This window comes from Electrona antarctica, assembly GCF_951216825.1.
Source record: "Electrona antarctica genome assembly, chromosome: 18".
NCBI lineage: Eukaryota > Metazoa > Chordata > Actinopteri > Myctophiformes > Myctophidae > Electrona > Electrona antarctica.
Window position 1 is genome coordinate 14,734,225 of NC_136799.1, and position 27,943 is coordinate 14,762,167.

General features: G+C 43.9%; 1 protein-coding gene across 1 annotated transcript; it reads right to left on the reverse strand.

Annotated features, from left to right (window-relative positions):
* Positions 1-1,817: 1,817 nt before the first annotated feature.
* Positions 1,818-27,618, reverse strand: LOC306942058 (uncharacterized protein). The gene is made up of 12 exons (XM_079527756.1): positions 27,440-27,618; positions 24,865-24,989; positions 21,831-22,403; positions 20,916-20,968; positions 8,888-9,432; positions 7,469-7,568; positions 6,495-6,561; positions 5,461-5,521; positions 4,209-4,305; positions 3,735-3,851; positions 3,104-3,163; positions 1,818-2,677 (listed from the first exon to the last, which is right to left on the reverse strand). Exons 2-12 carry the CDS (start codon positions 24,908-24,910, stop codon positions 2,588-2,590), a joined length of 1,809 nt encoding a protein of 602 aa, XP_079383882.1. The 5' UTR covers positions 24,911-24,989; positions 27,440-27,618; the 3' UTR covers positions 1,818-2,587.
* Positions 27,619-27,943: the final 325 nt, after the last annotated feature.

The window sequence follows — 27,943 nt, forward strand, 5'->3', positions numbered from 1 at the left end:
GAAATTGTGATTTACGCTGTTTGAAAACATACTATATTATTATATGGGGGTGGCAGTGGCTCAGGGGTAGAGTGGCCGGATGGCAACCGCAAGGTTCCCAGTTCGAACCTGGGCTCCCCCAGAGTTAGTGTCGAAGTGTGTAAGACAGTGAACCCCGAATTGCTCCCGATGAGCTGGTTGGTGCCTTGCATGGTTTCCCCCGCCATCAGTGTATGAACGTGTGCGTGAACAGGTGAATGTAATGCACAATCTATGTAAAGTGCCTTGGATAAAGGCATTTTACTGTGGTGCTTTTAATGCACCATTTACCATTTTATATGCTATGCAACTACAGTATGTTAAGTATGCCGAGACCATAGCTGAGACATAGCTTACTTATTACGCACTAAAAAGCCAGTAGTGTCCATTGTAGGTGTCCTAATGAGGTTGTGGTTTCAGAAAAGGAGTATCTACCAATGACAATATCTGACTGGCTTCATCTCACACACATGGTCCAATATGTTGACCAGGGACTGGTGCTGTATGTCAGAGCCTGGTTAAAAGACCACCCTTGAGGTTCATTGACAGGGTACCAAATGGACCTGGTCTACAACTATCAAGAGTGCACAAATGCAGGTCCATTTGGTTCCATTTTTCCATTTTCAGAAGTTATGGGGTAAAGTAAATACAAAATAAAAAAGGGTTAGGCATAGTTTTACCGAGGTTACGTTTAGGTGGCGACCATTCCGAGGTGGGCAGTTTTAACCCGGGGCGTGCGTGTTTTGGGGCGAGTGTTCTTGTATTCGATGCAGCAACATTTGACTAAACCAAAATACCGTATGTCAAAATATGTATGAGAGATAAACATTACTATATCTATATACTTATTGTACAGTATGCAAGTTGCCGTGGTTCTTAACTCAGATTTCCTATATGTACAATGGATCAGACTATGTTTATATAGGCTACCAATGCTAAGGCCTAGTAGCTTTTTACCATATTTTCTGAACCAGAGGGGAGCTCAAACTCCCCCTACTGACTTTCTAGTTGAACTAAGGGGCGGCGGTGGATCAGGGGTAGAGTGTCTGGATGGTAACCACAAGGTTGCCAGTTCGAACCCGGGCTCCCCCAGAGTTAGTGTCGAAGTGTCCTTGAGCAAGACTCTGAACCCCTAATTGCTCCTGATGTGCTGGTTGGTGCCTTGCATGGTTTCAGCTGCCATCGGTGTGTGATTGTGTGTGTGAATGGGTGAATTGATGCACAATCTATGTAAAGTGCCTTGGATAAAGGCACTATATAAATGCACCATTTACCATTTAACTAACACAACTAGAGTTACCGGTATTTAAATTCTTGTTTAACACTAGTTAAACGTTTTAGCCTACTGCACATGGAAAGGTGCAATAATAGGTACTCACCAGCAGATGGAACTAAAATCAAGTAAATAGTTTACTCAGACCCAGAATCCCATATTGCAAGAAAAATAGCTGACCACCCATAAACAGATGTTTGGTGTTATGTGCTTAATGAAGGAATATATGACAAATAAATGATCATACACCTTAACCCATTCAGGCCTGACGTCGAAAAAAAAAAGAAAAAAAGGTTTTCTAAATCATGACAATTTTCTGAAAGATTTGAGGCACATTTTAACGATTTAAAAAAAATAGCAGACCTACAAGTTCATAGCGCGCCACTCGGTGGCGCGCTATGAGTTTGTAGATCTGCTATTTTTCAATAGCTATATCACAACATAATGTTTAAAACACCTAAAGGGGTTCCCGCCCAGAATGGGTTAAGGACCCACCACTGGATTGTGCTCAGAATAAATAACAGCATTTGCTTCATAACTTTATTTCTTTGGCACCAGCTTTGTTTTATATAAACATTTTATTACAAGACATTTAAAAAATAGGCTTAGATTTTTCAACTTTTGAAAAAGAGGACTTCGGCATCAAAAGCAGTCAGTACAAACTCAGTCATAAACATGTTTAAATTATGTGAATATCAAACTGTACAAGCACTCAATGGATGCTTGTCTGTGTCACTTATGACACATGGTTAGTTTATGTAATATAAACAGAGTGTTAGACCAGTGGTGTCTTGGATTCTAAGAGAAGACGCTGCTTGATAAAGGGGCAAATTCAGAATCATTTCTGACAATTCCTACTAAACTCTTGTGACATAAAAGTACAGCAGTTCTATAACATCTTTAAACCCTCCTACATAACATCAAAGTGCAGGAAAAAAAGTGCATATTTACAGAGGGCTGAAAGGACCAGACAGCTTGACCATCTCTGAAAAGGATCACAGAAAATGCACTGGATATCAGCAGCTAAAGAGAAGTTGGTGCACAACTGGAGAATTTATCTCTGATTTAGTTTAAATAGTATGTGACGCGTAATACAGTACTACTGAGTAAAGAATTCTACCTCGACTTGCACTCCTTTCCTCAAGGTTGCTATGCCAAATATTCCAAATAGATGATCAATTACTTTAAATTTCATTAATAATAGCATTACCAAATTTTGGTTAAGTGGTATTGAGGGAACCATTATGAGTCCTGGAGGGCCTCTTGTGGAGTTTGTCAGACGGTACCACCTGTCAGTCACATCTCAAAGTGACGGTACATGCTCTCAACGTAGCTCAGGACGCGTTGCCAGTCGGGACCTCCCGATCTCAGCATCTCCTCCATCGTCTGTAAAACAAAACAGTGACAAAGTGATATTACAGTTTTTTTTCACGTTTGGCATTGTAGGGATACTTCTTCAGCTAGCACAAGAATCCAAAATCTAATCTACACAACTCCATCAGTATAACATAGCAAGACTTTACTCTGACATAATTTCCTCTCAAGCACACCCTAACCCCGACCGTGGACCTAACCTTCGCTAAACTAAACACACATTTTAGGTGGGAGCTCATGAGACCAAATTCATGGCAAGAAACTCTGGTCACATCCAACCCTTTTGGGGTAAAGCAATGAAAATACGTTCACCGGTGGGTTTAATCTGTCGTGTACACACTCAAGAGCTATGAAAACAATTGCATGTCACTCTTAAAAAAGGTAAAACATGGCCATTTCCTCAAACTGTTAAGAATTCAGTGGTTTCCAGAAGCTCACCAGCGACTGAGCGATTCCAACATTCTCTCCTGTCTTGAACGCCAGACTGAGGTTCTCTTGCTGCAACAGAAAGTGCAACTTAAGAAAACATTAATGATAATACCTCTCCACACGTCTGTGAGATTTGTGCACAGGTCCAGTGTTGATTATGTCGACTAATACTATGACGAAAAATGGTCGTCGACTACCTTTTTTCACTGACGAAAACAAAATGGAAACTAAATATATTGACAATTTCGTCAACAAATAAAAACTAGACTAAAATGTTAGGAAGGGACTAGTGGACAAGAGATCCAGTATAAGTAAAAGACAATCATTTTACACTTGGTTGCATGCTGAAAAAAGATCTACAAGCTCACAACGTGACGCAGCGCAACGTGTTGTGAGCTTATAGATCAGCTATTTTCAGCAAGCGTAAAATCAGCCATTACGACGACATTAAGGCCCGTCAAAATACATTGTAGATTTAGTAGACTAAAATCTTATGATATTTAGTCGACTAAAACTAGACTAACGCTAAAACATTCCAGGTGATAAAACTAAACGAAAACTATTCAAAAGACTGACTAAAACTAAAAATCTAAATTTGCTGATAAAACCAACACTGGTGCACGCACAGGTCCTACAGTACCTTGCTCTCGGGGCTGAGGGTGCAGTATGGAATGTGCGACGGGAGGTAGGTGTGGTACACAGCGCAGAACGCCAGGCCATCGGCCCAGCTACTACTGAAGTTGGTGATGTCGATATTCTACGGAAGGAGAGGAAACATAAAGGGGGATAAAGGTAAATTGCACAGAAATGACAATGCTCTATCTCTGCACATGGACACACTTGTACCTAGTGGTGGAAAGTAACTAAGTACATTTACTTAAATCTTTCAAATGATTTTTATACATTTGAAAACTTGTGATTTGGGACATTCTGCATAATGAGTATACATTTACTTTTGTACTTAAAATATATTTTGATACCAATACTTTAGTACATTTACTCAAGTACATTTTGATTACCGGACTATTACTTGTAACGGAGTAGTTCTACATTGCACCATTTATACTTTTACTTAAGTCACAGATGTGAGTAGTTTTTTCACTACTGCTTGTACCTTATAGCCCTGAGTGCGGTTCTGACACCAACGGAGCAGCGAGTTCCTCTTGGAGCCTCCATGACGCCGTAGCAGTAGATTAAAACCATCCTGGGACCTGGACACAAGTAGCAGTAGATTAAAACCATCCTGGGACCTGGACACAAGTAGCAGTAGATTAAAACCATCCTGGGACCTGGACACAAGTAGCAGTAGATTAAAACCATCCTGGGACCTGGACACAAGTAGCAGTAGATTAAAACCATCCTGGGACCTGGACACAAGTCAGCATGTGAACAACAACATTGATTAATTGATTGCATTTTTTGATTGAATAGTTTATTGCAGGAGTTTTCAACCCTTTTCATATCAAGGCCTATTATTTATTTGGCATTTGAGCCACGGACCACCATTTGATGAGATTTTGCCTCTCAGACCCAAAATGAAAGAATATTTTGTTGTCGTTTCCATTTCCAATTCCTTTGCTTTTAGCAAACGATCAAAATAACAACTCTTCTACATTCTCTAATCGTGTAGACTTCTTGTAAATGAACTAATGCAGATGTTTAACAATAAATTGTTGAGAGCGTAAAATGAAACCAAATGGACCCGTACGGGTCTATTTTTGAGTGGTGTAAACCACTCCTACAACTGGCTTTGTTAGTTTACGTGTCTGTTCGTACCAAAAAATGAGCATGGTTGCTATGGTCACCCAGTTCACACGGGTGTGATTTCAACTGGCTTTGTTAGTTTACGTGTCTGTTCGTACCAAAAAATGAGCATGGTTGCTATGGTCACCCAGTTCACACGGGTGTGATTTCATTACGTCAGACATTACGTCAGACCACAGTTGATCAGTCTATATAAGACCTTACACCACTCAGTTCACACGGGTGTGATTTCTTTTTAAATAAATGTGCTTCTCGATTTTTTGATTATCAAAAAATAGTAAATAGAACAGGTCACTAAGAAAATAATCAAGTGTTGAAGCTCTACACACGATTTAATAAACTACCAGGAACAATGGTCATTATAAAACTCCATAGTCTTCCATATGCAATAGTGGTTACTGTGAGTGTGACAGTAATTCAGGTAAAATAGGCGTTTAGTGTTCACAGTGCATTCACTGGCATCAATATCAGTAAATTAGATTAGATTTAAAATAACAGGAAGTAACACTTGAGCCAGCCACAATGAATCAAAGACTGCTTTGTTATGTGTGTGTGCGTGCATGCGAGCATGCGTGCGTGCGTGCGTGCATGCGTGCACCTACTTGGCGGGAGGCACCTCAGTGAGTGCAGAATTGTACTTGTTTAGCAGCTCCTCTCGTTTCCCTACAATGACATACACACAGTGTGAAAACACTGAACAAATGCACCTGAGAATGCAAATACTGCCCGTGCCAACATCTCTTGTGTCTCTGCATTGTGACCTTGCCGTTCGACCTTTTCAACCCAAAACGTATCTGTTCAGGGCAGCCCATTAATCATTTCCACCACCTGTTATTCAGCCAAGAGTCAGACCTTGACAGTGATTGTGACGTTACAGTTAATCATCAGAAAATGTGTTTTCAAGGGACTTTTCGAACGGACAAACAAATACACAAACACAAACAGATTACAGGCAGGTTAACCACTTAATTATAACCTCATCAAGAGCAAAGATGACACCAGAACACACAACTCACATAATGTGGGACTCATGCATATTCAGCACAGCAGTGGTTCTCAAATAGTATCATGGTAAATGATGCATGTTCAACTGAATGAGCCCCAAAGTTGTAACCTGACTCCACCAGATGGGGCAGCAGAGAGTACACTTAACCTCTTAAACCCCCGGGGGGTCCAGGAGATAAAATCAAAAATATCGGAGTTGGAACCTGAGACCTTGACCAGCCCCATTTACCCGCTGAGAGCGGTTCATGAGGTGGACAGCCGCTGGTTACCAAAGTTGGCCACAGACCCAAATATTAAAACATGTTTGTCAGGGAAAAGATGAGAGAAGATGTGCTTGTGACACAGAAATTAATTCACAATTTTCCAAAATGATTCAAAATCGTTCATAAACAATTTGTTTGAAAATAGGCGATCTACAAGCTCACGGCGCATTGTGAGCTTGTAGATCAGCCATTTTCAAATATCTGAGATATAAAATAGCGTTAACTTAAAGTGGTTAAACTGAATTTGATGCTACATTGACTCATTTAGCTGGGGACCTCCTCTAGGACCCCTGGGGGTCCACGGACCCCACTTGGAGAAGTTGGAGAACCACTGATACACAGTCCTGTATGTATACAATTACACACACCTATATGAGTGCTGCTCCAACTGTCTTGGGGGTCCAGGCTCCTGCGGCTCTTGGGTTGACCAGCGTTCTGAAAGACAAGAACATGCACAGATCAGATGTATTCATTTCTTTATTACTCACTTTTCTCATTATAATGACTTTATATTTTTTATTTATGTAATAATCTTGAGAAAACAAAACCTTCTTTCCTCAAGACCATAAGAAAGTTAGTTAAACGTTTTCTCGAGATAAGATGTCAAGCCAGCTTAATAATATGAATAGCTTAATCAGCCAGTGACTGACAGATGGATTATAATTGCATCTTCGATGTATTTACAAACTGACCACAAGGTCAAGTCAGATGAGCGCAAATTTTGATTCCGGTCTGTGGATAAAAAAAAAAGGCATTTGTGACAGATAATATGCCACGATAATATGTTGCATCTGTCTCACACACACATGAGAAAAACAATAGTGCCATGTGCTCAAAGACTAAAAGTATGAGAAGAAACTCCTCAGACAAATGGTTTGACCGATTTAGTAAATTCCTTCAGATTACACTTCTAAAGCTTCATCACAAAAGTTTCAATGTCAGATAAGGTTAAACAAATGATTTGCCAGTTTGAGGAACAAAAATAATGTTTATATTGCAACAGTACGTTTTCTTCTAGAAACTGTCACAGACGCTTATTATACTGCAATTCAGACTCAGTCAAATGTTTACAAATGCTTGAAAATGTTTAGTTTTCTCATGATCAAGGAAATCAAGTCATTATCTCGAGAAGACTAACATCGTTTAATAAGATGAATAACTCAAGATCAATATCACGAGAAAGAAAAACAATACATTTCAGAAATATCTATCAGTACCATACATTTAATTTATAGTGCATTGAAACTGGAATGGAAGTGGAACATATCTACCCTACAGTACTTGGACGAACAGAAACACATAAAAGGATAAGGATCATGACACCTGTAGAATGTGTCCACACCTTGTTTGTAGATCCTGCCGGTATGCTGGTATTGGACTGGGAGATTCCATTTTGCACAGCAGGAGAGGAGTCGGATGACACGGGTAGCCTAGACAGACTTCTGTAACATTCAGCACACACACACACACTTTCTGAGGATTACCCAATTGATTTCCATGAACTAATTAGTCACCTCACCATTAGATGCCTCCCTGTACAAGACAGGTTTAACCCTAGGGTCCCCCGTCACCGTGCAAGTGCGGAAGGCTCATTTCTTGTGGTTCTACCCGACCACATGATACAATTCTCAACATAGCCAACGTACAAGCTCACAACGTGTCACAACTGCTTCATGACTTGCCCAAGATAGGGACGCTGGGGTTCATGTGGTTAAAGCAATTCCTTGATAAGTGAGGACTGGTTTTCTGATCCGTCTGAGTGTCCTTGAGAGGATTATGGCACTACAATAAGATAGGACTACAGGAGTGTACGTACACACACACACACACACACACACACACACACACACACACACACACACACACACACACACACACACACACACACACACACACACACACACACACACACACACACACACACACACACACACACACACACACACACACACACACACACACACACACACACACACACACACACACACACACTTGATGTGGAGGCCGTGGTTACACTTGAGTCAGACTGCTAAATAAAATGATTCTAACAAAATCCCTGTCCTCAAGTGACCCTGTGGAGGGGGGATAAAATGTGACACATTCAGACAGAACAACAACAGAAAACAGAGCCCACAAAGTCGCCTCTAACTGGATTTGGTGATTCTCATCCGTTTTCAATTACTGTGACAGAGCAAAAACAATTGGCAAAAACAAAAAGGGATCCGTTATGTAATAATGTTGTCCAACTGTGTTGCATAGGTGACCATGAAGCTGGATTTATGCTTAGTTGTGAGACACTGACCCACACATGACAAAGTATATCAAGCCCTTAACCCATTTAGACCTGAGAACAGATTCTACAAAATATCTTCTAAATCATGACAGTTTTCTGAAAAACCTGTTTCTATATCAGTGGTTCTCAAAGTTGTTCATGTCAAGGACCCCAAAACATATGTAATTGGCCACCGACCCCGATCTGAAAATATGTTGTTCCAGGGACCACCCCAGAAGCAAAGATTTGAGTTAAAAGCACTCGCTCTGAAAGAAAATATATTCAAAGATTTGCGCCACATTTTGCTAAAGTATAACATAATGCTTAAAACACCAAAAGGGGTTCCCGTCCAGAATGGGTTTAGAAACAATGTAATTATTTCCATTAACACTTAATTAACACTTTAATTCCATTTTTTGGGTGATTTAATTTGGTTTGGATTCATCCAACTCACAGGCACCATTCAGCACTTTGGTAATCTTCGCTCACCTGGACCTCTCCGTGGCCACCGTCCGTCGCATCTCATTGGCCTGCCCCTCCTCTCCCCGCCTCTCCTCATTGGTCAAAGTTCTCAGGTACCTATTGGCCACGCCCTTAGAGTCCATTTTACCTTCCTCCGTGACAGAATTCTTCACCGCTTCACTTTGGCTCCCTCTCGCCGTCCCTTCTCTTCCCGCCCTGTACGTCCCTCGTTCCCTACCCCGCTGGGCGCCTTCCCGCTCGTCGCAGTTGGAGATCTCGATGGCGGGCCTGTCGCGGCGGGCCCGATTCGGAGCCTGGGCCTCAACTTTGCCCTGGGCCTGAGCGAGAGCTGTGTGCCCCTGCCTGCTCTCTTTCAGCTCGTCCCTCAGGGTGGCCAGTTGCCCGTCGGCCTCCCTCTGTCTCTGCTGGGCGGTGGCCAGCTCCCTCTCCAGGTCTCTGTGAGCCACGCGGAGGGACGTCAGCTCCTCCTCCGCCTCGGCCCTCAGCCGGTCCGCCACGGCTACCGCCACCTGCAGGTCGGACTGGAACTGCTGCCACTCGCCGCGCTCCGCCTGCCGGGGGGGGAAACGGCATGTCAATGTTACAGTACGTGCGTTCAGAGATATATACATCTATTTTTACATACATAACATTTTACGGCGATTTCTTTATTATTATTTACTACAGTCCTACTAGACCCCAGGAAATTATATCTGGCCACAAACAATCACGGGATCTACTGAATGTGAAGGGGGATACTAGGGGGATGCCATACTCAGGATGGGTGACAAATTCCAAATGTACTTTGTCAATGAATTTAGCTTTCTCTCTCCATTCTGTCAACTATAGTAAAACCAAACCAAAACAGGGCGGCGGTGGCTCAGGGGGTAGAGTGGCTGGATGGTAACTGCAAGGTTGCCAGTTCGAACCCGGGCTCCCCCAGAGTTGGTGTCGAAGTGTCCTTGCACTATATATTTCTAAAACTATGAAACATTTCAAAGATTTCTTTTCAGGCAAACATGTCCACCGTAAGATGAACCTAAATAGGTTTGAATGGGGTTTCTAGGTGTAAGTATGTAGGACTAGTAGCATGCCAAAGTTTGTGCTATTGCCATTGAGAATGCATTGGGCGTTTAAGTTAAATACGGGGAGGAAATATGACAGCAAACTGCCTGTCATATTTTCTCCCTATTCCAAAGCCCCCCCCCCCCCCCCCCCAGGTACATTATATATTTAAACTATTTTCAGCAATGGTACACTTATTTTTTCAGTGGGTAGATCTTGTTGAGCTGGTCATTTTGAAAGTAGATCTCACGTCTCATGTGTGGGCACCCCTGATGTAGGACTAGTAGCATGCCAAAGTTTGTGCTATTGCCATTGAGAATGCATTGGGCGTTTAAGTTAAATAACTCAGAAACTACAAATCATTTCAAAGTAAAAAGTTCCAGCATTTGTCTTCACAGTAAGCTGAATTATAAAATGTGTGAATGGAGTTTCTAGGTGAAAGTGATTTTTTGACGTGCCATAGAGCTGCCATTGAGCCCCATTATAAATGTATCAAATCTGAAAGCACTATATTTCTAAAACTATGAAACATTTCAAAGATTCCTTTTCAGGCAAACATGTCCACCGTAAGATGAACCTAAATAGGTTTGAATGGGGTTTCTAGGTGTAAGTATGTAGGACTAGCAGCATGCCAAAGTTTGTGATATTGCCATTGAGAATGCATTGGGCGTTTAAGTTAAATAACTGAGAAACTACAAATCATTTCAAAGTAAAAAGTTCCAGCATGTGTCTCCACAGTAAGCTGAATTATAAAATGTGTGAATAGAGTTTCTAGGTGAAAGTAGTTTTTTGACGTGCCATAGAGCTGCCATTGAGCCCCATTATAAATTTCTCAAATTTGAAAGCACTATATTTCTAAAACTATGAAACATTTAAAATATTTATTTTCAGGCAAACATGTCCACCATAAGATGAACCTAAATAGGTTTGAATGGGGTTTCTAGGTGTAAGTATGTAGGACTAGTAGCATGCCAAAGTTTGTGCTATTGCCATTGAGAATGCATTGGGCGTTTAAGTTAAATACGGGGAGGAAATATGACAGCAAACTGCCTGTCATATTTTCTCCCTATTCCAAAGCCCCCCCCCCCCCCCCCCCCAGGTACATTATATATTTAAACTATTTTCAGCAATGGTACACTTATTTTTTCAGTGGGTAGATCTTGTTGAGCTGGTCATTTTGAAAGTAGATCTCACGTCTCATGTGTGGGCACCCCTGATGTAGGACTAGTAGCATGCCAAAGTTTGTGCTATTGCCATTGAGAATGCATTGGGCGTTTAAGTTAAATAACTCAGAAACTACAAATCATTTCAAAGTAAAAAGTTCCAGCATTTGTCTTCACAGTAAGCTGAATTATAAAATGTGTGAATGGAGTTTCTAGGTGAAAGTGATTTTTTGACGTGCCATAGAGCTGCCATTGAGCCCCATTATAAATGTATCAAATCTGAAAGCACTATATTTCTAAAACTATGAAACATTTCAAAGATTCCTTTTCAGGCAAACATGTCCACCGTAAGATGAACCTAAATAGGTTTGAATGGGGTTTCTAGGTGTAAGTATGTAGGACTAGCAGCATGCCAAAGTTTGTGATATTGCCATTGAGAATGCATTGGGCGTTTAAGTTAAATAACTGAGAAACTACAAATCATTTCAAAGTAAAAAGTTCCAGCATGTGTCTCCACAGTAAGCTGAATTATAAAATGTGTGAATAGAGTTTCTAGGTGAAAGTAGTTTTTTGACGTGCCATAGAGCTGCCATTGAGCCCCATTATACATTTCTCAAATTTGAAAGCACTATATTTCTAAAACTATGAAACATTTAAAATATTTATTTTCAGGCAAACATGTCCACCATAAGATGAACCTAAATAGGTTTGAATGGGGTTTATATAGTGTAAGTATGTAGGACTAGTAGCATGCCAAAGTTTGTGCTATTGCCATTGAGAATGCATTGGGCGTTTACCTGTAAGTTAAATAACTCCGAAACTACAAATCATTTCAAAGTAAAAAGTTCCAGCATGTGTCTCCACAGTAAGCTGAATTATAAAAAGTGTGAATGGAGTTTCTAGGTGAAAGTGCTTTTTTGACATGCCAATATCTGCCATTGAGCCCCATTGTGAATTTCTCAAATTTGAAAGCACTATATTTCTAAAACTATGAAACATTTCAAAGATTTATTTTCAGGCAAACATGTCCACCGTAAGATGAAGTATGTAGGACTAGTAGCATGCCAAAGTTTGGGCTTCAACCTTGGGTACTGGGTAGCTGAAGTTGAAGCTCTGCCCTTCAACTTTGGGCACTTTTACATGTAGGCTGACCCAAAGTTGAAACAGTTGCCAGGGGGACATCTTTGGGCCTGGGGTCCTCATCGTTGGATATGTTGTTCCCACAACCAAGAAGAGTATTTTACCCTTTACTGACCTAAAATGACCCCATGAGGAAGCGTTGACCTTTACTGAATTGCTTCAGTTTCAGGTCATTTGACCACCTAACTTCAGATTTGGGCACCCTAACATGTCGTCTTTAAGTGGTGGGCCTGTGGTCATCTTAGTGGCTAGGAGGTCCAGTGAAAGGCCTACATACTCTCCCAAGATGGAGGAACAACATTTTACAATCTGGGAACCCTAGGCCTTTGTATGGCTACAGTGCGACTGGTTCAATCCTACCCTAAATCTAGGCCTAAAACGTGACACCTCAAAGTGGGGTACATTGCATCTACTGGTCAATCCAAGGGCCTACCACTGCACTCTCTTGATATGTTCTTTCCCAACTCTTGGAGAGTATGTAGGCCTTTCCCTGGACCTTCTAGCGGCTAGAAGGTCCAGGGACCTTCAAGGTCCAGGGACCTTCATGGTCCAGGGACACACAGTATGGCATACTGTGTGTCGTAGGCTCAATGTCAGTTTGTCACCTCCCCCTTCACATTCAATAGATTGCGTGATCTTTTGTGGCCAGATGTAATTTCCTGGGGTCTAGTAGAACTATAGTAAATAATAATAAAGAAATCACCATATTTCTTGGTAAAAGAAATATATATAATTAGCCACTTCGAATGCCCCCGCCCCCCTGTCAAAAATAGCTACAATCGAAGAAAGCAGCAAATTAAAAAAATCTTTTACTTTCTCTAATAACAACCTAAAACAAACAACAAACAAACCTTGGTTGAAAAAAACAAAGTTGTCCTTTAAGCATCTTAAAGATGAGCCAACGTTCCATAGTAATCCAGTAGACATGCATTAGTCCAAATCAATAAATACATAACTTTTCACCAAACACAATATTTCACAGTAAACACACAAAGCTATTTCCCATTTCTCACCTCATAGACCATTATAGAGTAATTCATTACTAATCGCCTGTGACAAATCACTTCACACAAAGCACTATTGACAAAATTGCAATGGAGCTCATTCCATCCAACACCATTACACCCCAATTAGATGTGACGGGCTGGCCAAACGCAATAACTCAACCCTCGGCAGACACTGAGGTCTTGAATGATCGGCCCTCATCACGCAACTGAAATGTCTGCCGAATGAGCAGCAAGTCACGGCAGGCAGACAGCAGGGGAAGGAGCGTCAGAACTCTAACGAGGCGAAAATCAACCCTCACTGTGCCAATTTCAGCTCCGCCTCGTGTCCTTTCATTCAGAAATCAACAGAACGTGAATGGCTGTTTACTGACTGATCTCAGTGTTCATGACTTGCCCAAGATAGGGACGCTGGGGTTCATGTGGTTAAAGCAATTCCTTGATAAGTGAGGACTGGTTTTCTGATCTGTCCGAGTGTCCTTGAGAGGATTATGGCACTACAATAAGATAGGACTACAGGAGTGTGCACGCGCACACACACAACATTTAGATTAACGACAATTTTGTAAATGCCGTTTTTACCATTTCATTGCTATTTTTAACCCTACAGTCCCTACACACTGGGAACATAATGTTAGCGGTGGGCCGGCCACATAAATGCCTAGTGGAATCCCTGGCTTTAACCCTAGCCCCCAAATCAATCCTCTAAATGCCAAACCCTACTGTAGCCTAGCATGAATCCTTCCCTAATTGTAAGCCTAACACCCCCCATCCTTTGAAAACACTCCCCATCCTTTGAAAACAACCATTTCTCTAGTGAGGACCAGTGAAATTGTTCTCAAAATGTCAATTTGGGTACATTTGGCCACACACACGCAAAGTTAGATCAAAGTTTCCTAACACCATATCATTTCTGAGTGAAGCCAAAAAAAACGATATCACAGTAAAATGGGCATGTATATCACTCTCCAGCAGCCTCAATGAAGACCCCTCCTTATTATCTATGATTACTAGACCACAATGGCCTGGATCGGCTATAGCAACGCCTTTTCTTTCTCTTTTCATTTTTGTAAAAGTAAACACAACTCTCCAACATGTGAACATCGAGCGGAGAAAGAGATCCAGTTTTTGGTGTGCTTTTAGGTGCATTCCCAGAGCATATCGGTGCCTTGGACAAGCACAAACACTGCCCCTGTGGATACGACGCACGCACTTCAAAAGAGGCCCTCGGAACAAGCCAGCCAAGAGGTAAACGATACCAGACCATTAAAACAAAGTGAAGTAACCATCTACATAAAAGGGCAGAGGAGGAGAAATGAAAGAAAGACGAAACAAAGAGAAGAACTTAAGGACAAGAAAGTAGCTGGAAACATGCACAGACTTGGGCTAGCGAACCGAGGCAGAGGGTACATAAAAGTTAGTGTACGTGTGTGTGTGTGTGCGAGTGCACGCACGCGTGTGTGTGTGTGTGTGTGTGTGCTTGCATGTGTGAAAGAGAAATACGGAGAGTGAGGAGGAGTGTTGCAATGTAACCCACAGAGAAATGAGGGAGTGCAGAGGAGTGGAAGGGGTAGGTAGGGAGGGAGGCCTGGTAATTAGATGAAGAATGGATTGTGAGGAGAGGAGAGAGATCCCAGCCAACTTGTTTCCTCATCTGACCAGCGACTCAAGACCACAGCTGGGCCGCATTATATTGGATGTGCGCGCGCGCGCACGCGCGCACGCACGCACACACGCACACACGCACACACGCACACACGCACACACGCACACACGCACACACGCACACACGCACACACACACACACACACACACACACACACACACACACACACACACACACACACACACACACACACACACAATATTCCCTCCATCTCTCCCTCCCTCCCTTCCTCCCACTATTCTCTACTGCCTCTCCACCAAACCGCACGGTACAACTCTCTCACACCAATGCATCCACAATGAGCTGGAAGGTGGATAGAAGACTCTCTGCTTGGCTAAATGGAGCAAAACAAAACATCAAATGGACTGCCAAGATGTTGGGAGACAACCCTGGCTTTCTCGCAATGTGACTGAGGTGTCTCACTTCGTATTTGAAAGAGAACCATTCCATCCGTAATAATATTCAGTGTTTGTTGATTTAACTCAGAAAGTGTACAAAATGTAACCAAATGGACCCATAACATTTTGCACACACTCTCGAGTAAAAAACGAAACAAAAGAGGGATAAATGAATGCTCAGGATTATACTGCGTAGGCTGAATATTAAGACATTTTATTGAAGTCTTGAAGGAACTCGTCTTCACAGAGCACCAGTATAATCTGGACATGGACACTCCAACTGGAGCATGTCTGCTAAAGGAAACAGGAAGGAGCACTCTTCTCTTCACACTGAGATAAGACTGTTGATTCTCACATACTCTCCCTCCCTCCCTCCCTCCTCAAGGACTGATCTAGTGCCCCACTGCAGGCTTAGATGTGGACTCCGCGCACGCGCGCACGCACGCACGCACGCACGCACGCACACACACACACACACACACACACACACACACACACACACACACACACACACACACACACACACACACACACACACACACACACACACACACACACACACACACACACACACACACACACACACACACACACACACACACACACACACACACACACACACACACACACACACACACACACACACACACACGCCGATTAGACATCCGACTCCCTGATAATGCCTGGGAAATGTCCCACATTGGGAGATACAGTATTGTGCACATGTGTGTATTTGGCAGCCATCTGTCCCCTGGCTGCACATCACATCCACACCCCGGCTTCCTAACACATACTTAAGAGAGACATCACATCTCTGCCGTAGATCCTCTCTCCAGTTTTCCGCCTAAGCGTTTCCATACCATTGGTTTTCCAAAGTGGGGGCGGCCAGGGAGGCCAATTGGAAAGGAGAGGAAAAATTACAAAAAAATATATATATATTACTTTTTAAGCCATTTCACAATAGGGGTTGTGGCTATTTTGGAGTCATTGGTATGGAAACGTTTAGGAATGACTATGACTGACACACACGCACACACAGAATTTGCATTGCAAATCATTTGACATAGACACCCACAGACCCCCAATACAAATTAACTTGAAACTTTATAGCTATAAACAGCGGTCTGGCTCAGGGTAGCAGCCACTGTGCACAGAGAGAGACAGACCCACATAGTCTCATGGTGAGAAATAGAGACAGAGATAAAAAAACATCGAGAAAGACTAAATTAAATGAGAAGAGAAAACAAGGGAGCCTAAAGCCTAATTTCTGGAAATCTCCAGTACCATCCACCTGGAACTGATCCCAAACCAGTTCTCTGAGAGATGTTAGATCCTGGAGGGTGGGGGTCCGGTGGGGGTCCAGCCATCCACACACTGCATGTCCATGCAGTGTGTGAAAAAAGTGAGTGAAAAAAACACTGTTTTCATGCCGTGTGTATACAGCCCATGCAGTGCTGGACATACACAAGCAGATGGTACATCAGATAACATATTTGGTAGGTAAATGCGAGCGGATTACGCTGCATCTCCCAGCTATATACAGGGCCTATGGGAATGGAGGGGAGAGAGAGGCCTGAATTAGGGAGAACGGAGGCACTGAGAGAATGGATAGATTTAGAAAACGAGGTAAGGGGTCAAAAGACGGTGACAGAAAAGCAATGGACCGGAGACGAGTGGAATGTCGGGTAATTCCCATTCAAGTCGATGGCAAAATAAAGTTTATCTACCATGAATAAATAAAGTCCACACCCGAACACACAAGTGACGTGTTGGGAGCGGTTTAGCACTGCTCAAAAAGACGGGGAGGAGGAGATGAGGCAAGGAGGGCGAGCGTGAAGGGCAGGCGAGCACCAAGCTGTGAGGTCATTGTTTTGAGTTCTCGGACTCAAGGAGGCGCGGTGATGGAGAACGGACGAGAGAATTAGAGAGGGAGGCACAGAGATTAGGGGAGGGGGGTTATACAATACAACACTCAACCCACACATTCAAAGCAAAACTCTCGATGCATCTGCGATGTGCGTCTCCCGTTGCAACACACATGCGCGTCAACACAGCCAGGCGGCCAGTAAGTCACAGTGAGAGCGGAATGATTTTAAACAAAACAAGTTCTGTCTCCTCTACAGTTGAACGCGAGGCCCCTGAACATCAACCACCCCCAACCCCCCCCCCCCCCCCCCATCCTTCTCCTCCCCCGCACAGCACTCCACCTCTCGCTGTCTCTCCACAAAGGGCTCCCAGGACACCACAACAGGCCACGAGTTCATAAAGTCGTTCTTTGCTAAGCTTATATTGCTCCGCCGGGGGCCCACATAAACACAGACGCTGGACAGCCCTGGAGTTAGGATTGAAGGGCTACCTCATTGTATACTAGCGCTCCAGCTCACCCAAACCCCGGGCTTGCATTCCCAGACAAACATGCAGCAGCACTGGAAGAGAGTTGAAGGGACGAAGACAAGGATAAGTGGCGGGAAGGAAAGGAGATAGGATAAGTTGAGATTTGACTGGAGAGAAACACTGATGGTATAAACATCATGGGGTCAGCATGCCTGAGTTATTAAGCAATTAAGCCCTTTACACTGCATTGTACAAGAAATAGGACATCTAATGGCAGAACCAAAATAAATGCCGCCAGGTTGAAAGTGGTTAAATTGGCAGAATTAGGCCATCTTCATGCTGGAAGACATGCAGCTTGGGCCACGGCTGAGCAGTCCAGGCACCTATAGGCCGGTAATCGAGCCTGACAGCATGCCGCAGGTTCGAGTCCCGAGCCCGTCGGCCTTTGCCACATGCCCCCCCCCGTCTCTCTCCCCCTTTCCTGTCACATTACTGTACCCTATCAAATAAAGGCAAAAAAGCCATAAAAATATCTTAAAAAGAAAACAGGGAAGACAGAGCACCAAGAGAAAAGGACAGGAGAGGCTGAGAGGCGCACGTCACGTCATACGCCAGCTGTTCCAATCTATGGCAGATCTGGAGGAAGTCGGGAGCCCCAGGCCAGAATCCCCTTAAGGGCGTGGACCGGGGAACGGTTGACAGGAAATTAGTAAGCACAACTAACTAAACAAAAAAATTAAACGTACTGTTCCTCAGCAATATGAAATGCTTAAGCACGATGAAGAGATAATTTTTGTTCCTTAATCTTGCAAAATGGGTCCAAAATGGGTTGGGGCCACACTATGGGTCGACCTACATTTTCATGGCGGGGTCCCCGCAATAAAAGAACAGCATTAATGAAGATAACGCTGTCTTTCAGGTCCTAAAGGAATCTGTTAAATTCAACTTGTCACATCTCATTTCTTTCCACAGTTTGTATCAGCCACTTGATCCTATAGTCACGTATAGTGTACCTATTTGGGGCAAGTCATAATAGGTAGGTGAACATTTGGCAAAAACAGAGAGTGACAAAGAGATTTGTTGCAGAGGGAAACAAGGAGGGGGCCAAAGTGCCCCCCCTGGGGACTCCAATCAACACAGTATAGAGTTTAAGTGGTTAAAGAGCAACAGGTACACTGCTAACATTTAAAGATGGAATGCCGTAATGTTTTTAAATGTTCACGCCTAAAACCATATTTCATAATGGCTGAGAGGCGTAGTGAGACACGACGCGAAGCGGAGTGTTTCCGACCCTCTCAGACATTATAAAATACCCGGGAACCTGGGACCTCGAGTGGCTTATTGCTTTTCTAAAACGGCTACAAACATATAGCAATATTAACCTCATAAAACTATTCCTAATTCACAAAAGTAGCTACACTTTGCGCCGCTTTGCACCCACCTTGTTTTTACTCGGCCAGTCTCTGTGACGGGGAATAGGAGGCGCTTGATGCTTTTACAAGGCCGCCCGGAACCACACATTCACAGAGCGTGGGCGGTGCTTAGACGCCCGAACGGCCTGGGTTTGTAAGGAAATCAAGTTTCCCCTTCCCCAATTCAGCTACAGAGCTGCGGGATCAATGTAACGCAGCTGGGAATGATATAAAGTGATTGAAGGTGTGGATTATCGTGAGATTTACTACGTGGTCTAATCAGAAACCAGAATCAAGTATTGGGACTAATAATGATATTTTTATGTGGGCACAGCCCGGCACACCCACCAGTTCATTAACTATGCCTGGTTTTCAGGTGGGTGGTGAACTGAAGCACAGCCGCTGTTGTATGATAAAGGGGGAGGGGTTGATAACCCTTATATTTCGATTGAGTCTTTTGACTCAAAAGGCTTTCAGCTTTCAGGAATAAATCAAAAACACACAGGGAAGACATATTTCAATATTCTAACCACACCTGGGTGTATATTAGAGCAATGTTAACCTCCATAGCATACAAAACAGAAAATGTAGCCTACAAAAATCATGGCACTCCATCTATCTATCTATAAATGCAAAGTCTGTCTGTGTGTGTGTAATCCATGTAACTCGAGAACCGTTGCCCCACAGACTTCAAATTCGACACACGCGTTCCACACCACCGCAGGGGGTGAAGTAGCCGGTGTCGAGTCGGTTGGACTCACGGTTGTCCAGAACCGCCACAAAACGGCCTCTGCCCAGGCTCTGGACAGGGCCCCTGCCCAGGCTCTGGACAGGGCCCCTGCCCAGGCTCTGGACAGGGCCCCTGCCCAGGCTCCTACCCAGGCTCTGGACAGGGCCCCTGCCCAGGCTCTGGACAGGGCAGGGAAGGGACACAGACATAATATCTGGGTGGGGAATGCATTTCAACTTGCATCGTTCCAAGTAGGCCAGTGCTCAACGGGTACCGTGGTAGAGGCCCCACGGGTAACGCTCTAGTCTTTTAAAAAAATCCAATAAATGAATGGTTCTGATCCTGTCCTGGGTAGTTTCACTTTGGACAGAGGAACAAGGCACCTTTGATAGTCAAGAGATCAAGGACGGCCAAAGACGATCTCAAAAGCAGCGTTTCCTCCTCCTGGGCCTCTTTGGACTGGAGGAGAGGACAGGAAGACCTCCATTAGCAGGACTGTGCCCCCCCCCCCCCCCCCGGGGGTTGTGTTTTTATCTCGGAGATGAGAGGCCGCACAAACCCTGACCCATGCTTCAGGGAGTGTGTCACTTCCTGTTTATATTTCTATACTTATCCACTCAAGTCCCTCTCGGCGTGTTGAAGTGGATGTACAGAGAGATCATAGTGATTAAACAGGACTTAACTGCAGTTTACTGCATTTCTGGGGCGCACGCACGCACGCACGCACGCACGCACACACGCACACACGCATGCATATGTCTAGATCAGGGGTTCTCAACCCGTGGGTCGCGACCCCTCGGGGGGGTCGCCAAATTATTTTAGGGGGTCCCCAAATTATTTTCAAAAAATAAAAAAAATAAAAAAAAATATATATATATTTTTTTAAATCACGATTTTTCAAAAATAGCAGATCTACAAGCTTGTAGATCTGCTATTTTTAAATAGCTAAATTATAACAATGCTTAAAACACCAAAAGGGGTTCCCGCCCAAAATGGTTTAAGGTTATTGTAGCAGTCAATTTATATTGGGGGTCGGGAGGGGGCGGGGCGGGGGTCCCGAGACGTTGCCAAAGCATTTTCGGGGGTCCCCGGCCAAAAACGTTGAGAACCCCTGGTCTAGATCATTGGATGTAAAAGTCTTACCTGAATGGTGCTTCTCAATGTTGTCACTTCTGTCAGTAGACCTCTCAATAGCTCTGGGGGAGAGAGTAGAACATGTCACTGTCACGTGCATGTCATGCACACCAAAAACCGACAACAGGGATGAAGTGGATGTCTCCATAAGAGAATGCAGTAACTTGACCCGGGGGGTGGCCTTGTGCCCCTTTGGGGTAGTTGTTGCTATAATATACAGTATATAATAGCAACATAATGTGTTTGTAATTTTTTAATAAATATTTGAAGTTTTTCAGAAAATGCAGGTCAGGATTTAAAAGGCGTTTTTAGAATCTGCCTCAGGTCTAAATCGGTGAAAACTCTGAACGTGGGCCCAAACCGTCTGGGCACCTAGACTGCCAAACCAGCCGGACGGCGTGCCGCGGGTTCGACTCCCGAGCTCGACGGCCTGTAACTCCCCATCTCTCTCCCCCTTTCCTGTCGGTTCCCTATCAATAAAGGCATAAAAAGCCCCAAAAACAAATCTTAAAAAAAAAAAAAAAAAACTCTGAACGTGGGGGCCGTAGGGTAACGTGTTGTTTTCCGACACTTGGCGCTCGATTCAATTCGATTGGCTTAAATTGGCCTTTAGGTGACAAATGCCACCCCTGGAATCTGACTAGCCACCCCGGATGCCACCCATTATCTTAAACTATGATTGGCTATCTGCCCAGTCAGAGAGCATCTAATTGAATTATTATTTTTTAAATTAAACTTCGAACACAGGAATGAAAGACACCGTAATGTTAGTAATTATGGACTCCACTGATGGGTAGTGCCGACAAAAATATTCAATTAATGCATGTGCGTGCTAGCCGGCATGTGCCCATGCTCGTACTTCAAGACACCCCCTGCAGAGGTCAGTGCCCCACTTGGGCCACCCTAGTCACAAGTCTCTCTTACCTGTTGCACTCAACGAGTCATCCTGACTGCTGGCGATCCCCAGTGTTGTCCTATACTCCTCCAGCATCCTCTCCATCTCCTCTCCCTGGATGCCCCGAGCCCCGCTGGTCTGCAGCGGAGACGGACACAGACCGCTGTCCCCGTCCCTCCAACTGGACTCGGAGGGGCTGGCCGCGAGCGACGTAGTGCTCGGGGACGAGGGCCTCTTGGTGGGACTCGCCTCCAAACTCTTAGCCTGACTGAGGCGAGTCCGGGGGGTGGAGGTAGATGGACACCCATTACGCCCCAGAGCAACCGGCGGCCTTTTGGGTGAAACGACACCCGGTTTGTTCTGCACCGGGGGCGTGATCACAGGACAGATCGTGGCGCAATTTGGGCTGATGGGCGTAGGGGTAGTGAGGGGAGGGGGCTGGGTGGGCGCGGTCGGGGTGGTGGGACCAAGGTGTGATTTTGTCCCGACGGGGACTGGGCCAGAGCCTGCGGAAAAATCTATAACAGATGCAGGTTGTGGTAAGCTGGGCACATCACTCACAGGAGAGTTGGGAGCAGTGTGGAAAACATCCAAGTGAGTACCTGAGACAAAAAAAGAGACAGGTAAGAGTGGGTATGTGCGCGTGTGACATCATCATCATACCCGAAGTTATGCGGGACCACCTACTGAGTGGCAAAAAACTACTTTCTGGCCTTGACAGCCCATACATCCAAACAGAAAAGTCCTATCTGATTGCATTACAGTGAGTTTGAGGTCGTTTAATGATTAACCGACCTTAAACTCACTTTGCCACTCACTTTATGCATACCCTCTATTATTGCAATGTGTTCCCCCGCCGCCACACACACACACACACACACACACACACACACACACACACACACACACACACACACACACACACACACACACACACACACACACACACACACACACACACACACACACACACACACACACACACACACACACACACACACACACACACACACACACACACACACACACACACACACACGTTGAGAGAATGGAGCTAGGTGGTCACTAGTCTGGCACACCAACACACTCAGCGAGCTGCCAAGATGACCAGTTGAACAAGTCCCTGTTGGGCAGCTCATAAATAAGTCATCACTCTGAGGATGAATAGCCTGATACTAGTCTGAGAATAGACATTCCTCTTGAGCAGTCACAGACTCACAGTCCACTGCGTCCTTTCCAAAAAGAATTCTTGAGAGCACAACACAGGCGACCCAGTGTTTCCCACATACAGGGACTTCTCTCTGGTGTGCCACCACAATAACAACAATATCAGACCATCCTGTCTGCAATATTTGCCAAACTGACTAGCATTAACATGCAGCATTGACAGTTTGTCTCACACATGCACATCCTGTCCACTGCATTACTCTGCATCTTCTCTTCCAATCACCACAAATACACTCAAAATCAGGGGGGAAATAAACCAGGCTCCATTTCACATTACGTCTGTTTCAATTCTATTCCTGCGTTTCCTTCTTTGGACAATAGAACCCACAACGCCTGCAGAATGGATGTGTTTTGACATATTACTCACGATTTAGTATAAATTTGCAGTTACACGCTCATGTCGACAGAAAAAAGAATGGGGGGCTTGTTTTATGACATTCTCACGGAGCTCGTCTTTAAAGCTGCAATCCTGGACTCATGAATAAAACATGATTTGAACCACTGCTGTATAAGAGTGGGTTAAAGGTAGGGCAAGTAATATTTATTTGTGTTAAATAGCACTATATTCTAATCTGAGTACTAGTGTTTGTTCAGTAACAGGACTCAAGTCTCTCCAGCTCTTTAATAAACAGAAAATGCATTTTGAGGTTGGGATACCAATTATGATCCAATCAGGAGAGAGAATTTACACAGTATACAGATTGACTAATTGAAAATGGAAGTGATGATAAAGAAATGAGCAGACAAAATTGGAACACTATAAAATTGAAGCTGATTGGCTGAAATTGGCAAGCCACCTGAAAATGTCATTTCTGTTTGGAGAGATGGGGGAGATTCCTGTTACCGAACAAACAATATATCATAGCAATGATCAGAATATACTGCTTCAACCAAAACATCACTTATCCTACCTTTATCCTTTAATACAATACAACCAGTACGCCTGCAGCGGTTGGAGGTAGTCCAACCATGGCGTAGAAGGTGATAAGGTGACCACAACAAATTACAACATGACGTCACGCCGCAGTGATAAGCTAGTACTCATCGCTCGCTCACTCAAACACATCTCTCTGATTTTACCAACCACCGTTTCGGTGGTCACCTTATCACCTAAAACTGGAGTATGAATAGGCCTTTACTCAGTGGTTGACGGGTAGCCCTGCCTGAAGCTCCTGAGCCAGATATTTCCCCTGGCAAGAAGCGAGGGGTAGTTGTGGATGTTACAGGTTATAGCTTTAATTTCCTCATCCAGTGTTCCAGAGTGTTTACAATTTCAGAGGTCCCGATTTACACTTGCAGTTAAATTAACATGCTGGAGAGGGGTGTGTGTGTGTGTGTGCGTGTGTGTGTGTGGCATGCACATTGCTTGTCAGAGAGAATTAGGCTTCCCGTGATTAATCCGCTGCCCTTCTGCTGAGCCCAGGGAATTCTGCCGATTCATCACAGCTGGCCCCTCCATGGCCACGACCAATCTCATGGGGACGCCAGGAGAATGACCACTCACTGAACAACGTGCAGGAGTGGAGCCAAGATTCCTGCTGCTCAAACACACACACACAGCTTCTATTCCCCTTTTGTTGCTCTCAATCTCCTACTTCTCCTCATCTTCCATTCTGTTTCTCATGCATTCTTCTCTCTCTCTCTGGTGGTGTGTGTGTGCGTGTGTGAATGCGTTTGAAACCCAAGCCAGAGTGAAGACTATCAACATTGCAATCTTCCAAAGAATCTGAGTAATTTATGGGAAGATCACAGTAGAAAATAATTACAGAATTGCCGTGTGTGTGTCTGTGTCTGTGTGTGTGTGTGTGTGTCTGTGACAGAGACAGAGAGATGTACCTGTGGCTGGTTGTCCGTGGCCATCCTTGCTGGAGAAGTTGCCCATGCTGCAGTGAGGGGTGTGTGGGCACCAACGTGGCCCTTGCAGGCGCTGGCTTTATCTCTCAGCCTCCACACAAGTTGACCTTCACGTACGCAAACACCAACAGAGGCAAACACATACAAGGAGACATTACTTGGAGTTGGGACCATGGGGTAGTCAGTGGGATCGATCACACACACACACACACACACACACACACACACACACACACACACACACACACTCTTTTTTTGATTGATTGAAATATTTTCACAGTTTGCAGAATTACAGTACATTTCAAGCACAAACTCAATACAAAGACTGTTAACTGTGAGTGGACGACCCAATTAAGCATTACACTTGTTTACAAGAGGGTCCACCATGTTCAATTCATCAAAACATTTAGAGACGTACAAATAGACACTTCTATATAGTCAAAGAAGAGAACAGGAATTCATCATAGAGGTAGAAGGGGAAAAGAAACATATACAGTGAGGGGGAAAAAGGGGGTGGGGGGTGGGGGGGGAGACATGGGCCTATCATATCAGTCAGTATTGGTCTATATATAGGCTATGAAGAAGACCTTGGAAATTATGGTGCAGTTCAGTCAACTTGGGAATGATATCAGTAATTTTCAGGTACTGTATAGTGACTACAAGTCTGGACCAGAGAGCTGTACAAGGCAATAATAAAACTCACAGCAGCACAAACAGTCATTGAAGAAGTGCAATCATTGTTCATTTGAATGCTCATTTGGTTTAGTGCAGAGCCACACAGAAGAGAAGAAGGCCAATGACGTAACCAAACCAAATCACAAAGATGGGAATGGTGTAGGTGCCATGAAGCGGGGCGTACCAACAACACCCATGTATGTGAGCAGCACACTGCAAAATCCTCAGCTCTCAAAAATAGCCGTTTGTTGTACTGTATTGTATCTCTGAGAGGGAAACAAAATGCACCCAAATGGACCCATTTGGTTACATTTCGTACCATCTCGGAGATAAAGTGAGGACTTTACAAAACACCCGCCATATGTGAACTGAACACAATTGTTGTTATTGTTCAGCTGAAACTTCAGGCACAATGAGAACTAGAAAGGTCGCAATTTTAAAAAATTGCAAAGTGTGGTTGCCGCAGTGGCTTACATATGCCCCTCCCACTGATATTGCCAGCCAATTACAATGTCGCGTCACCCCTGCGATCATGCGTAAGTAATTCGGAGGGGAATTATCCCCAAAAAATCATGTTTTTGCGACAAACGGTTACATTTCTCGCATTTGCGGCGCCCCCTATGGATGAAAATGGAATTGCTTTTGGTACATGGTTGATTGAACCACCCGCGACATGTGATTCAAATTTGGGCTGGATCGGACATTCCGTTCGTGATTTATGGCATTTTTTGTAAAATAGGCCCCTCCTACTATCTTCGGACGACGATTACGGCCGAACGATACGCACTACCAAAATTCTGCAGTTGGTGTTTTAATCGGATGGGTCCGGAGATCATGTGTGCCGACTTTTGTGAGATTTGGACAAAATATGTAGGAGGAGGAGCCAAAAGTGTGTTTTGGAGAAAATTCAAAATGGCGGAAAATCTATCATGACGCAAATGGGCGTGGCCTATATGGGGAGATGCGACATGACCCAAGAAATCTAGGGAAAAAAATATTTAGATTTTACGACCTACGGTTCAAGAGTTATAAGCCAAAACGTAAAGTGGGCTGTTATAGCGCCACCATGAGGCCGACCGATATAATTATAAGTTCATTAATTTTAGTAAGTATTACGAATTATCCCTCCAAGTTTTGTAACTATAGCCCTTACGGTCTCCGAGGAAAAAATACTTGAACGTGATTTTTCGCATTTTCCCATTCATGTCAATGGGTAAATTTAATTCACTAATAAATTCATATCAATTAAACTATACAATATTTCTCTTAGCAATGAGCAAGCACACCATTTCCGATTTTTCCGGTCAATTTGACATATGGGTCAAGTGCGTACAGTTAAAACTGTGGGAGGAGTAGCGTTTCAAAAAAAGGGTTACTCCAGTAACATAATAATAAAGTGTTACAATTACAATAGTCTGGTTGCCCTTTAGGGCAACCACACTAATGAGCGAAAAGCTTAGAGTGTTTAACGGAGGACGGACAGGCAAGATGCATGATTACTGTGATGGATTATATCGGTAGTAGCCCCTACCCGCCCCCCGCGAAACAAAGTTTATAATTCACGTTAACTTTTACTTAACTGAAATCTTCAGACTCTACTGCAGTTTCGTCTAGGTTGCCAAAGCACCGTTTTTCCTGGTCAACAACAATCACAACTTTCACGTTCGGTTTTTGATGGGACCAAAAAAAAAAAAAAACGTTACATTTTATATCCGAGATACTTGCATCTCCTCTTTTAGCTCATGGTCCATAGCGTTAGCTGGACCAGAGGAGCTACTCCTCCTTTCAAGACATTAATAGGATCAATAATTTATCTGGCGTAAAGTTTCCCACACAGAAAAACTGCACGACTGTGATTGTACAATAGAAAATAGAAACATACCCCTGGCTGAGACGTTGAAAATGTAGTTTTAAATCCTTTTGTTCTCCGCTCGCTGCTGGTTCGAGAGTTCACTGTCTGCGCCTTCGTATCGCACCGCGCCGCACGCACACTGCCTTGTGGTCAATTCAATTCAATTCAAAGGGCTCTCTGCAATGACGGAGGATGTCCGGTAGAGGGCAGAGTTAGGCTGTGATAGTGGTATGATACCTGTTGCCCTCTCAAGGAAACATCATCATCATCAATAATTTATTATTAAATGCACAGCCCTGTCCTCCAACCTCAATCTGCCCCGCATCACACACGCCAAACATTCTAACAATCATCTTAATTAAATTAATTTGCGTCAAAAACAACTCATCTCCCCGGAAATCACGTGTCACCAGTGACACCACCAGTGACACTGGTGACACTGGTGACACTATAGTCTATAGACTATAGTCTATAGACTATATATATATATATAATACTGTAGTTATAGCAGTGACTGAGAAAACAGACTGAAAA

Bases quoted from the DNA above. Each gene is read 5' to 3' on its own strand.
- LOC306942058 (XM_079527756.1), bottom strand. From the start codon at position 24,910: ATGGGCAACTTCTCCAGCAAGGATGGCCACGGACAACCAGCCACAG. The intron at 22,404-24,864 runs GTACATCTCTCT...TTTTTGTCTCAG, and splicing joins CCACGGACAACCAGCCACAG to GTACTCACTTGGATGTTTTC. The intron at 7,569-8,887 runs GTGAGCGAAGAT...TGAATGTTACAG, and splicing joins GTGGCCACGGAGAGGTCCAG to AAGTCTGTCTAGGCTACCCG.